The 15,183-nt window shown below is 35.3% G+C and overlaps 1 protein-coding gene across 1 annotated transcript; it reads left to right on the plus strand.

Annotated features, from left to right (window-relative positions):
* The first annotated feature begins 8,619 nt into the window (after positions 1-8,619).
* Positions 8,620-14,835, plus strand: LOC139891517 (B-type cell cycle switch protein ccs52A-like). Its single transcript, XM_071874487.1, has 10 exons — positions 8,620-9,158; positions 9,279-9,401; positions 9,530-9,634; positions 10,518-10,697; positions 10,785-10,847; positions 10,935-11,129; positions 13,939-14,040; positions 14,192-14,254; positions 14,346-14,414; positions 14,627-14,835. The coding sequence occupies exons 1-10, from the start codon at positions 8,685-8,687 to the stop codon at positions 14,678-14,680; spliced, it is 1,428 nt and encodes a 475-aa protein (XP_071730588.1). The 5' UTR covers positions 8,620-8,684; the 3' UTR covers positions 14,681-14,835.
* Positions 14,836-15,183: the final 348 nt, after the last annotated feature.

Consider the following 15,183-nt stretch of genomic DNA (forward strand, 5'->3'; position numbering starts at 1 on the left):
AGAAGTTAAAATTGATTAGTCATACATGACATAATCAAGAGTGGAATCCCATGCTAGTTCCTATTGGTATATACCCATAGTAAGTACGTTTTGAAGCTGTGTATAATACGGGTAAGAATACGACTAGAATTCTTGATGAAAGAAAAGAATGGGAAAGTAACTGTAACCATTTTCGTTAAGTATGAGTGTTTTGATATATGTCTTGAAGTCTTCCAAAAGTATTTTAATACATCTAAATACACTACATGTATATACATTTTAACTGAGTCGTTAAGTCATCGTTAGTCGTTACATGTAAGTGTTGTTTTGAAACCTTTAAGTTAACGATCTCAATTAATGTTGTTAACCCATTGTTTATTATATCTAATGAGATGTTAAATTATTATATTATCATGATATTATGATATATTAATATATCTTAATATGATATATATACATTTAAATGTCGTTACAACGATAATCGTTACATATATGTCTCGTTTCGAAATCCTTAAGTTAGTAGTCTTGTTTATATGTATATAACTCATTGTTAATATACTTATGGAGATACTTACTTATCATAATCTCATGTTAACCATATGTATATCCATATATATATTGTCATGTCGTTTTTACAAGTTTTAACGTTCGTGAATCGCCGGTCAACTTGGGTGGTCAATTGTCTATATGAAACATATTTCAATTAATCAAGTCTTAACAAGTTTGATTGCTTAACATGTTGGAAACATTTAATCAGGTAAATATCAATCTCAATTAATATATATAAACATGGAAAAGTTCGGGTCACTACAAATGGCTCAGAACACTTGGTTGATTTTGGACGAATTTTACCTAGATTTTTCAAAGTTAAGGAAAGAGTTTTTGATCTTGCGTTTTAGATACATCTTTTGATTGTGATTACAGCGCCATTAACAAGGTAATCTAACTCGTTTCCTTTCGTTTTAAATCGATGATTTTATGTTCGAAGTGCAAAACCTTAATCGAATGTTTTTTTTGTTATGATATGTTGAAATTGATGTTATATGTATGTTATTCGGCCTTATTAGAGGCTTCTGTGACCAGGACTCGAACCAAAACCAGCAGATTTGATTGATTTGTGAATTTGGGTGTTCTCAGATCTGAAGAACACGCTCGACCGAGTGTGTGATAGACTCGACCGAGTGAGTTCACACACTCGACTGTTTATCTACACACACGACCGTGTGTGTATACACACTCGACCGAGTGTATTGAAACCCTAATTTTTTATTTTTACTGTCTTTGGTTGTTTTGTTGAACTCATGCCATATTGTACTGAATGTTTTGTATAGTCTTGCTCTAAGTATGTCAGGTAGTGTGTTAGTTGGAACTTGGGGATTTGATCTTGACCGTAGGCGAGCTTTGGCCAAACACAGGCTTATCCAAGTGGAATCCAAAGTTGTTGCCACTCAGACCACTCATGAACAATGGAAGGGTCTAGATTACTTAACATTCCTTGAGATAGGAGACTATTACTGTCCCAAGGTTATTCAAGAATTCTATACTTGTGTGGCCTTAGAAAAGGGTAAAAAGAAGTATGTTCATGCTAATTTCTTTGGGAAAGCATATAAGTGGATCCTAGATGAGTTTGCTGATCATTTACTATTGCCATACTAGGGAGCCAAGATTTATTATCCTAGCAAAGATCTTAGGAAGATTTCTAGCAAGTTTGATGCTGGAGGAGTGGCTTCTCACATCACTAAGCCAGGGTATGTAATGAGTTCCAATAGAATCGAGGTTAGAGATAGTGATGTTAGGAATGATTTGATACCTAACATGAGGATTATCAAAAGAAACGTGGTGTTTAGAGATCCAAATGATGATTTGCTTTCTGGTACTGACGATGTTCAGTTATATTGTCTTACGGAACGAATCAAAGTGAATTTTGGTCAGATTGTCATTAATATCATGAAAGATATCATGGATACTGAGGGAAAACCATTTCCCTATGCCGTTCTGTTCCGTTTGAGAACAAGAATTACAATATGAAGCCAGTCCCAGAGGATGTTATTGTGGGATAACTTTAATGTCTGTGCTCTCGTGTGTTTATATCTAGTCTCGTTTAATGTGTAATTTGATAAGGCTAGTCTGTTGGCCTTGAATCTATGGTTTGTAATAAACGGTAACCTCTGAACGATGTAATTGTGCGTTTATCAGTTAATGTGCTTATCATGTTTGCTTATCCACTGATTCATATAATTAACTTGATACCCCATGATTCATGGTGGTAAATGCTTAACGGTTGTGTTGTTTTGAGTTTCATACAGATTATACGAGATGTCTCAAGAACAACCACATACATCAGAGGAGACAGTACATGAAGAGCAACAGATCCCGTTATCTTCTGATTTACCCGATCTCATTGGACGTGAAGATACTAACGTGTTGGCTTGTGTTGATGATACTGGAACTGAAGCTCAAAGGGGAGGTTTTGGTCCTATTATCAAGTTTCTGAAACGATCTAGAATATTCAAGGCGATTACTATTGAAGGCACACCATATTATTCGCATCAGAGAAAGTTCTGGGAGGTTGCTAGTGTTGTTATTGAGGATAACAAGAAAGTGATACTAAGTTCAGTCAACAACGCTATTGTTAGAATCTCAGCTCAGACTATCAGGGAAGATATTGGTTTTCCAGATGATGATACAATGCCAACTTCTTTACCCGCATTAAAAGTAAGAAGGTGTTTGAAGCGTTTTGGGTATACTGGTGACATTACTAAGGCTATGAAGCGTACTAAGTTCAGTAGACAGTACAGATACTTTACGTACGTGCTTTTGAGATGTTTGAGCCCGATGCAGGGTGGTTTTGATGAGATGACTGCGAAATACAGTTCGATGTTTGTTGCGTTAGTTTTGAATACAGACTTTAATTTTTCTCAACTTATTTTTGATGGAATGTTGTTGAACGTGAAAAGGAAGGTTCATTTGGTGTTTCCGAGATTCCTGCAGATAATGTTGGAGAAGCAAGTTCAAGGTTTAGAGAAAATTCCTTAGGATGTGCTGAAACAAAATCATTTGAATGATCAATCGTTTAATAGGTTTATGCAGAATAGGATTGGTTCTGATGAAATCACTGAGAAGAGATTGATTGGTCATCTGGCCAATGAAAACTACGTGTGTCCAGAGGGTCTGAGCTGTCGTCATGAAAACAGCACTTCTGGTGATGAGACTGACATTTCTATTGCTGGAGAAGAAGATGTGAATCAACCACCACCGAAGCAAACAGGTCCTCGGTTAGTTGAAGAGGATAATGTGACTGCTCTTGATGACAGTCAAGTTAATTTGGTGAAGAGAATGTTAGCTGAAGCACCAAAGGTGTCTACTAAACAGCGACAGAAGCGTTTGAGGACTTTGGTCAAAGATGGAAGTTCGTTTTCAACTATAAAGTCTCAACCGAAGGTCACCCCAATTACTCAACCGACTGCTAATGTTGGTGGTTCTACTCCACTTCCACATACTCAATAACAATAAACACTACCTACTCAACAAGTTCAATCCTCACAGAGACCTGAGGGTGTTACTGGCGATTTGACTGGTATAGTTAATCGACGACTTATTCAGTTGACATCGGATTTTGCGAAATTCCAAAAGGCTGCTGAGGAGGACAGACAAAGAAGGGAAATATAGATGTCTGTTATGAGAGAGTTAGTTGATAGACAGCAGACAAGAATAGATGAACTTGAGAAGAATGTAGGAAGTCAGGCTGGTGAGATCTTGGCTTTACAAACTCAGAATCATGATTTGACAGAGAGGTTAAATGAGTGGGAAAAGAAAATCGTGATTGAAGAAGAGGAGGAAGGTCCACATCCTTTTGGTACTCTAGATAATGAGGAGGACAGGGCACTTGAGGTTGCTAAAGGTTACACGGAGGATAGCCCACTGTACGTAACTCCACTTCAATTTAAAACTATATCTGACTTTTTAGCTATGCAGGATCGACTTAATCACTCTACTGTTTATGATGATTTAGAAGAAGAGAAGATCCCTCCGGATCTAACCGAGACTAAACAGGAATTGATGGCGCGTCTTGAGCGAGAAGCTAAGGAATCAGCTGACGCTACATCAAAAGTCTCGACTTCAGGGGCTCATAAGTTTGATGAAGATTTGAGTGATTCTGACGCTGTTGATGAGAGCGATAACAGTTTTGATGAGGTAATAATTGAGGATGAGCCGACAGAGCCGTATCCACGTTATGAAGGTTTCGCTGATGATAATCTTTCAACTTTTGCTGATTATTTTAAAATGAATGATGAGCTTTTAAATAGAAAATGCAAGGAGAAAGAACTGAAAGAGCAAGAGAGTGTGTTGCCGGAAGGGTTTTTGCTATTGAAGATTAATAAAGAAAAAGTAGAAGTTTTGGAAGAGGATTGGAAGATTTCAATGAGAATCCGTAAGTATGTGATGAAACCTGAGGTGGATCCTCAATTTTTGAAGTTTATTGAGCAGTGCGAGAGTTTGCGTGCTAAAGGGAAGATTATTGCTTGGGCCTACATCAAAGAGTTTGATATTTACGCGATCAAGAAAGAATACGGAGTGGATTATATCAGATATGCACACGAGTTCACTTCGTTACCATATTTTGAATTTATGCAGATTGCAAGGCTCAAGATGTTATATCAGGATTATATTGGTATTCCTGATCTTTTGGTTCGTAAGATAAGAAGATCATTTAAGTCACCTAATTTCATAGGTTTCCGACCTCAATTTCCAAAGATCTCTTACAGGACGAACAAGAAAACGGGCATCAGAAGGAAGATAGTTAAATATCAACCTGTGAAGTATATGCGAAAGGTTCCATTGAGGAAAATGCCACAGCACTTCAGCCCTCGTTTTCGTTTGTGGTATTATGATGAACGCTCGGAGGAAGCGGTTATTGTGTTAGACAAGGATGGAGGAGATGTCAATGATAGTATCAGGGTTCTCGATCCAATCTGGTTGAGAAATTGCTGTGAAGAAGACATGTTTACCCTATACTACAGCAAGATGCTCTATCGCCCAGAAAATCGTGTGCAGGCTGAACAGTATTGCAGGGTTGTAAAACTCTGTTACTTGAAGAACTGGGTGACTGATCCTTTTACTGATTGATAGTTGAATTTTTGTTATACGGCTAGGTCTTAGGGGGAGTTTGTTGTTGCATGAATCCCCAGCCGTGGTTTACGTTATCGTTTTAATACATTCAACTATGTAATAACGTTATGGTATGACTATTGATTACATTCGTGTTTGTGTGTGCTTAATTATATAATATTCAATATGTTAATCTGCACACACAGTCGACCGAGTGTGTTCACACACTCGACCGACTGTGTGACTCAGTCGACCGACTGAGTGACCCAGTCGACCGACTGTGTCTGATATGCAGTATATATATGGGTTAAAGCCTGAGGTTACACATTCCATTAACCCGAATCGTCTAGTTTTCGTCTCCATTAATCCCTAACACCGATTACCACCGAAATTAATCGTTTAGGCTTCGTTCTAATCTAGATTCACCTCTAGGTTTGACCGATACGAACCCAACGCGACACAAATCTCGGTTTAAGTCGTCTCTAGTGTTTTCCGCCTCTAGATACGATCCAAGCGACCTAAGATCCGTCCAATCTTCGTCTACAATAACCAACGTGTATATGCAAATAAAAAAAGGATCATCGTTTGACTAGTATTGAGATGAGATTCTTAATCTAATGATCTGTAATATTCCATTCCATTTCCATATTCTTAATAATAGATGAATATTATCGATAAAATAATACTGTACGGTACAACCGAACATGCCTTTGTAGCTCAAACAATAAGCTGAATCATATAATTAAATCATGTTCTGTTTCTTTATCTCAATTAATTATTGTTGCTTTCAAAATTAAGATAAAAATCCTAAGCCTGTTTTAGATAGGAAATTAAGATTTGATCATCAGCCAATTAACGTATAGCCCAGCCCATGAGACACCCAGTTACGAGTACATTTCATACTGTTTGCGATCAATGTTTTATTATAAGGTTGTTTATACAATAATTGTTTGTTATATAGTCCAGGTTAAAGGTTCTTTATTAAATTGAGATATCAAGAGATAGCTACTAAACAACAGGGACAAACTAGATTATGAAAAAATGAAGAAAAAGTTAGCGATATTAACAATGTTAATTTGCCTACATGTTTTGTCATACACTATGGATTTACATATGTGTATACATCTACAAAAGTTATCTCATTTTCTTGATCATAGGCGACGGCCCTAAGATTATGGATCATATTGTTGGTTTATTTATGGTATAGAGTTAACTAATGTAATGCACTTAGCCACACAATAAAAATAAAGACGCAATTAGAATACTCTTATATTATACTATACATTTTGCATTGCATGTAAGTAGATTATGATGTGCAATCAGATAAGAATATTGTCTGCGAACGTCTTTCCTATTAAGATGATGTTGTCTTTGTCTATGCATGTACGATCAGCGGCGGAACTTGAACTCGAATACAGGTGGGGCGAATGTAAAATTTTTGAATTCTTTCATAGTCAGCAGGGACGAACATTAAAAAAACCTTATTTTTTAATAATTTTTTTTTTTAGTGTAAAAATTTTTGTTCCGTAAAGTCCAGGGTGGGCGGACACCACGTTTGGGATACCTTAAGTACCGCCACTGTGTACGATTGTGTTCCATGTGTTTATTTTATGATAGACATAGTTAAATATTAGGTAATTGTTGTTGTTCACTTTTACCGATTGAGATTTAGTTTGTACAAGTATTTGTTTTCTTCTACGTCAACATACCACACCCTCCGTTCCTTTATTTTAAAGTTATAAACTTCTAGGCTGTATTCTCGAGTTTTTTTGTATTCTCGAGTTTTTTTTTAAGAAAGAAATAAAAGGAGAGGGAGGGATAATATACTAATCATCCATTCTTGAGTTTTTTCAATAACAGAAAGGAGTGGAGAGGAGAGGGTTACTAGGGAAATCATATGTGATTTTTATCTTGATTACTATCCTCCCATTTTTGGGATGATTGGAGTGGAAAACAACATTATAACCATTATTTCACTTATAACCCTATTTATTTTCTCTACCATATACTCTGTATCTGTACTATTCACATCTGCACTATGTACTCTTCACGTCTGCACTACAAAAGTGTTCTACTCAATCTAACAACCTTAAATTTTTTTAAACGTAATTTTTCAAAACTCTTGTTATTTTATATGAATAAATGATGTCCACAAATTGACTTTATACTACTTCACAGGATGGAAACTAGTTACGTAGTATTAAACTTGTTCGTTACCATGGATGTGTATTCAGAATTAAAGCAAGTCCGTAAAAGATTTTGTCATTGATTGGGATTCACACATTTCAAAGACGTACCCATATTCAACGTTTTCATAAACCTACATGTATATATATTGAATTAATTCATTTATTTTCCTTCACTTTGCTTTCAACTCGAGAATGCACATGTCATATCTTATAATACATTCTTTTCTATCTTTATTCTCTCTTCTCCTTTCCACCCCTCTTTTCTACCGAAAAAAAACTCGAGAACACAGCGTAACTTTCCTAACATCTTCTCTTTAAAGGTATGTAGGATTTTAATATTTAAGATACTACCAATGCAAGGAAAAAAAACTTACGGATTGTGATTAAGTTTGACTATCTGCATAATCCTTATCTTTTATTTTAATAATTATGGTGATGGTGATGGTGATCATTCCTGAAATTTTCATATGTGTACGCCGATGATTCTTATTATCTTTAACATTTATTAAAAACTTCGTTAGAATTAACAATATATTTTTATCTTTTGTTGAAATCATAAATTGAATTGAACTAAACAATAAGGATAGAGACTATTATTATTATAATTTTAAATTTTAGATTAATGAATGTGGTTATTATCAATTCGTTTGTGCGTATGTTCATAACTCTTACTAAGTGCAAATATGTGATGTTCATATAATATTTTCGTAAATGCTTTCATTTTTAAGTTATTTTTTTAATTTATTTGCTATAACTTGATTAACTAACTATATTGCTATCGCAAATCTCTGTGATTACAAAACTAGATTCTAGTGGAAGAGCTCTTTATCTGGTAAATTTCGATGATGAGTTTTATATGTAGAAATCTTAGGCGTGTACGCATAAGAATGTCAGGGATGGTCACTATAATCATTCAAAAATAAAGACTAACTATATAATTTTGTGTATATTAGTAGATGGACTCCTAGTGTAATTTAATCTTTATTATTTCTTCGTCTCAAATTAGTACTTCCATTTTAATTTTAAAATTTTTTCTTTAATTTTTTTTTTAGAATTCTCTAAAGATATTCCTAAGGGCTATTTATTTTTTTTTATAATTTTAAGACACTAATAATAAAATCTACCTTGCCATTTTATTTTAGAAACACTAATAATAAAATCTACTTTTATTGACTTGCCATTTTATTATCTATGTTATTATATTATTATTACCCTATGTTTAAAAACTCAACAAACAAGGTGAAAAGAAAATAAAAAACCCAATATATGGAGTATTTTATTTATTATTTATTTCCCGGCAAATCCTTAACTGTTAACTTCACCATTCCCGGTAAATAATAACTAATCAACAAACCACTCTATTTATCTTCCCCAATCTCATCCTGCAAAAACAATCAAAATCATCAAATGGAATCCACCGATCAATCTCCACCACCACCACCACCATCATCGTCATCATCTGCAACCCCACCATCAAAATATTACCACCCATCACCATCACGCCCAATTTACAGTGACCGATTTATCCCTTGTCGATCCTCTTCCAATTTCGCCCTTTTCAACATTTCACCGCCCCCACCACCGCCACCGTCCTCCGCCACCCGTGGTGAAGACAATTCATCATCATCCGCCGCCTACACCGCCCTTTTAAGAACCGCGCTATTCGGGTCGGATCTGGGGTTTGTTGCTCCACCCGGTACCCCTGATAAAAAGAGTTCTCCGGTGACTACTTCTCCGGTTAGCCGGAATATTTTCCGGTTTAAAAGTGAGACTAGACAGTCTTTGCATTCATTATCTCCTTTTGTATTTGATGATTATTCTCCTGGGGTTAGTCAAAGTCCGGTCAAAGCTCCAAGAAAAGTTTCTAGATCGCCTTATAAGGTTCATATTTTTGATAAAGTTTGTTAATTTCTTGTGATTTTTCTTGTTTATTGAGTTTAGGGTAATGGGTTTTTGCTTAATTTTTGTGGGTGTTGTGCTTTTTTTTGATTTGGATGTTAGGTTTTGGATGCACCAGCATTGCAAGATGATTTTTATTTGAATCTTGTTGATTGGTCTGCTCATGATGTGTTGGCTGTGGGTTTGGGAAATTGTGTTTATTTATGGAATGCCTGCAGTAGTAAGGTAAATTGTATAAAGTTTTATACTTTGATATGGTTTATGTTAATAATGTTGATGTTGATTTGGTTTTGTTAAGTTGATGCTGTATTTGCTCTGTGGTCTTGTTGATTTTATGTTTTACGCGAATGCAGGTAACGAAGTTGTGTGACTTGGGAGTTGATGATAGTGTGTGTTCGGTTGGGTGGGCTCAACGCGGGACTAGTCTTGCTGTTGGGACTAGCAAGGGAAAAGTTCAGGTAATGCTTATCTTTACTATATCGATTTTGCTAAACATAACCGTAAGTTATGATTAATAGTTTAACTTCCACCAAATGTCAATAGAACATATACTGTCTCGATCTCGCGTTAATTGTGTGAGAGAGAACCGAATTACTAGATTGAAAAGAGAGAAACCGCCTTCGACTACCCTTTTCGTTCTCACCGTGTTTCTAAAATGCCTTCCACCACCCCTTTTTCTTCTCACTTTTTTCTTAAATAAAAGTATCTTACAAGTTACAACTATTTTGGCACATGTCAATCAAAATCCTTTGCATTGATTGAATTCCTTCTTCTGTTCACAACCAACCGTGCATTGTGCGGGTAGATACCTAATAGTCTATGTGGTGGTATTCACTTTATATATTTAAAAACAAGTTGATTGACGTTTTTTATACTTAATATCGTGGTTGAGCATAAGAAAGAAATACAAATATTATTGTAGCATTCTAGATCAACATGACTACATGGAATTGTTAGAGGAGGTAAATAAATTGTCTGTTCCATCGGACATATAGTATGTAGGCACATTGTATTTTGCAAGTAACATTTTAAAGCTATGATGTTGGAATTTAGTTCAATCCTATTTATGATTATCCATGATTACACTTAGTATGTCGTATCGGTTCGACTATAATTAGAAACTTTTATGGTACATTTGTATATAGAAGATAGCCCGTACATATTGAATTATTTAGTAAATATAATACAATTGTAAGTGCCATTTTTGTCTTCTGAATGTTTTACTTAAGCTCTTTGACTATGTAGTGATTGAATGGCTTCACAGATATATAATAGTATTAGCATTCGTGTCCTGAATATTTTATAAATAATAAAATAAATTAATAACATTTCCGATATCAGATTTGGGATGCTTCCCGTTGTAAAAGAGTGAGAACAATGGAAGGACATAGATTACGTGTTGGAGCATTAGCTTGGAATTCATCTATGTTGTCTTCAGGAAGTCGAGATAAAAGTATTCTTCAGCGAGATCCGCGTGCACAAGAAGATTTTGTTAGTAAATTAAGTGGTCATAAATCAGAGGTAAATACATTTATTTATCAGCTTAAATCGGTTTATACACAATTAATGGTTCCTTTCTTACCTAAAAAACTGACATGTGAATCGTAGGTCTGTGGACTCAAGTGGTCTTATGATAACCGTGAATTAGCATCTGGTGGAAACGATAACAGGGTAAGTAATTAATTGCTTTATTTGGTATACATATATCTTATTACGGTAAGTAATCACCTTAGCTTCGTATATTTGGTCTGTGTGCAGCTTTTTGTTTGGAACCAACATTCGACACAACCTGTTTTGAAATACTGTGAACATACAGCTGCGGTGAAAGCAATTGCGTGGTCCCCACATATTCACGGACTCTTGGCTTCTGGGGGCGGTACTGCAGATCGTTGTATTCGGTTTTGGAATACAACCACCAATTCTCATCTCAGTTGCATGGATACCGGTAGTCAGGTAACATTCTTGTACTTTACATATAAATATAAATTCTTATATTGTAAACCAATTTGGTATGAGATTTGTGGACTTCGTTTTTCCGGATTTGCGATTATAAGATATATATAATTTGTTTTTATGCGAATCATTTTGAACACGTTGGCCCTAGCTGTAACTACGAATAATTATTGCTCAGTTATTTTCGTCCACAATATTACATTTGCCTTATTTTGTTGCAAGTAAGAGTACTTTAGACAATTAATCAATATTTGAATAAATGCACATTTTTGCAGTTCATTTTTGGACAGGGTCAGTTAAATTTTCCTTTTAATTCGATGTATTAGAAGAAATTGGACTCTATAGAAATAATACTATCGTAGGAAATTATGCTTACTTTTATCTATCTTAGTTAAATACAATAGTCACTTCTTTTTTAAATCAAGTAACTTACTAGTCGTTTTTATAACAACTAAGAGTTACCTGGCTGATAACGTAGAAGCATTAATAATTTGTATTTGGAATTATTTAGGTTTTTTACTCTTTAGAAAAGCAATTTGGAATTATTAAGCAACATTAAGGCATAGTAAGTAGCAGTAAGGTATTATAGTTATGCTTTAGAAGTAATAATAGTGAATTTGATACTATGTTTTTCCAAATAGTTTCATTGAAGATTTATTTTAATTAAATACAGTTAGTGAAGATATCTATAGTGACCTTGTATCTTAAGTTAATATTTGATAAATTACATTGATAACACTTGGTTTTACATATATTCCTTTTTTTGGGGTAAAGGGTTACCCCGGTGAATATTATTAAATAATAAAAGAATGGTTACAATACGAAACAAATGCTACAAGTATGCCTTGTAGCCTCAGAAAAAGAAATAGCCTCTAGACCATATTATCAAACTGATCTAGTACTAACAACAACCTCTAGCAAAACATTAAGCCATATGCCTGCCACCTTCAACTTCTGGACATCCATCGAGTCTTTAAACTTGATGGTTAACAATTGGAACCTTACAGTTGTGTACACAGCATCAAAGTTTTTCCACCGAGCGAGTATTCTTTGTAAACAACCGAGCATTCCTCTCTTGCCACACATAAAAACCGTAGCCGCAAAGCACAATTTAGAAAGAATATTGCGTGCTGAGTTTCGAGCAGATTGATGCACGAGACATTCACGAATATCCTTCCAGTTATTGCTCCCAATCGGTTCAATTAGCAAACAAGAGACTTTGTCCCAAATTTTCAAAGCAAAGCAACATTCGAAAGATAAGTGGTCGTGACATCGATTTACACAAAGGGCACACAAGGACCTTACCACTCGGATTATCCCATGGTTTGAGCTTGTCTTGAGTCTTTATCCGCTCCCCCATCAAAAGCCATAGCAAAAAAGCATGCCGCGGGATACATTGCGAGAACCATACCACCGAGTACCGATTAAACTCTGGCGCTCAAGGACGAATTGATTCCCACACAACGCCAACTGAAAACTTTAAAGAATTACCATCACTCATAGTCCAAGTTATTCGATCGGCATCATCATTGAGAGTAGGAACTGGAATATATTGGAGAGCTTGGTATTTTGTATTCCATTCAGTAGGCCATATGAAGTTATCACCATCAATAATATCTTTTACCTTTGCGTCAAGAGATGAGCCAATGCTATGTATGTCCCTGCTGGACACTATTTTTTCCGAAGGTCCAACATGATCCCATCTGTCAAACCAGGCCGATGCAAAATGACCATTTCCAACTATCATTCGCCTTGATTGGAACATCCCAAAAGTGCCCGTCGTTAAGTTTATATATGTGAATCCACTGTACCCATAGTGTTTCTTTATTAGAGATAAATATTCCAGATCTGTGATGTAATGAGAGCCGTATTACAGTGTTTAAGCCGCTTTATACTCAAACCACCCTCATCTTTCGGTCGACACACATCGTCCCACTTAACTTTAGCTTTAACTCGCTTCATCTCACCTTGACGCCAAAGAAAGCCACGAATCACCTTTTCAATATCCTTGATAATAGCATCTGGGAGGATGAACACGGACGACCAATATAGTTGCATGGCCGTTAAAATTCTAGTCAACTGTCATATGCTTTCTGTATATCAACTTTAAAAGCACAGCGCGGAACTCAATCCAAATGATAATTCTTCATAAGTTCATGCGTAAGAAGAATGCTATCCGATATACGACGACCAGGAATAAAAGGAGACTGATTTACGCTTACGATATCATCCAGACTAGAGATAATCCGATTTGTAATAATCTTACTAATACACTTGTATAGCACATTACAGCACGAAATAGGTCTATAATCACTTACATTTGTAGGAGTTTGTACCTTCGGAATAAGTGCGATAATAGTACTATTAATCTCCGTAAGTAATTGTCCATTCCGAAAAAAATCCTGAATCGCATTAGTGATATCCTCACCAATAATATACCATGTACTTTTAAAGAAGGTGGATGAGTAGCCATTAGGTCCAGGCACTTTAGACTCCCCAAAATCAAATATCGCATTTAACTTCCTGACTTGTAACACTGCGCACCATCTCAGATGCCTTCTGGTGGGTTTTACATATATTCTTTGATAAGGTTGTTCCATGTTGTTCTCACTCATTTTGGGATTTTATAAATTAGTTGCAATTTTTTATTTGTTTGTATATTTTTATTTTCATGATAAACTTTAAGTTAAACCCACACATTGCTGTAACAACAATATTGATTTTGGTTCCCGAGACTACGATGTATTCTTATTGAAATATGATTGAGACATTTGATATAAAAACTGCTGAACTTTTTATGCAATGATAGGTATGCAATCTTGTTTGGTCAAAGAATGTAAACGAACTCGTGAGCACCCACGGATACTCCCAAAACCAGATTATTGTTTGGAGATACCCTACTATGTCAAAGGTAATATTATTTTATTTCTTGAAGTTAAAACAAGTCAGTTACCTAAAAATATATGTAATATGGTCTCTTCTGCTTATGGTAATTTATTAAATTGATACTTTTTTGTATCGCTTAAATGGGCTGGATTTTAAATTTATCATCGGTGATGCAGATTGCAACACTTACTGGACACACATATAGAGTCCTATACCTTGCAATCTCACCAGACGGGCAGGTAAGATTTTAATTGTCTATGTGATTATAACTTAAAAACTTAAGAAACGTGTAATTATAAGCTTTATTAACAATGAATATGTTTTCTGTAGACGATTGTGACGGGAGCTGGAGACGAGACATTAAGATTCTGGAACGTTTTTCCTTCGCCTAAATCCCAGGTATTTTGCGACTTAATTTTTTTTATTCATTAATTTAGCTTAATCTTGAAGCTAAAGAGAGTCAAGGGTGAACTGTTTAGTTGTACATTTTTCAGCATTAAACATTTTCAAAAGCGACCCCGGAACTTGTTCTCTTTCTGTGGGGGTCCGCTTTGTAACAGTTAGCTAATCAAACGAATGACTAAAACATATGTACGATCAATATAATGCAGAATACAGAAAGTGAGATTGGTGCATCATCTTTTGGCAGGACGCACATACGTTAACCCCATTTCACATTTGTTGTGAGTCACCATTGCCTCGAAGCTCAAGAAAGAACATAACTTATGATCGATAATGTATGATACACACAAAGACGAACGACTTCACCAAATATGATCAGCTTGATCATGCCTTTGCAAATGCAACAGAAGCTCAAGTTATGATGATGTAAATTAATTAATGTCTGCTGCTAAAAGCGCAGTTGTGAATAAGTTAACGTTACTGTTTTGTCAACTCTTTAAATTAGACCGAGTTGAACCAGACTAGTTAGTGTCCACACTTTCAGTCAGTTTCGTTTGTCGGTGTGTGTCAAAAGAATTAGCCGGACTGGATTTAGGTAGACGCATTTATCCAAAAGTGAATGGTCCCCATTTGTTTTTAAACTTGTCCAAATCAACAGGACTAATCTACGTGCATTTCGATATAACTCTTGTTTCAAGGTTTAATGGTTTATATTTGTTCATTTCGAGTTTCATTTGTTGATGTTTACTACTCGTATGTTAATAAG

Source organism: Rutidosis leptorrhynchoides, chromosome 2 (assembly GCF_046630445.1).
Source record: "Rutidosis leptorrhynchoides isolate AG116_Rl617_1_P2 chromosome 2, CSIRO_AGI_Rlap_v1, whole genome shotgun sequence".
NCBI classification, from domain to species: domain Eukaryota; kingdom Viridiplantae; phylum Streptophyta; class Magnoliopsida; order Asterales; family Asteraceae; genus Rutidosis; species Rutidosis leptorrhynchoides.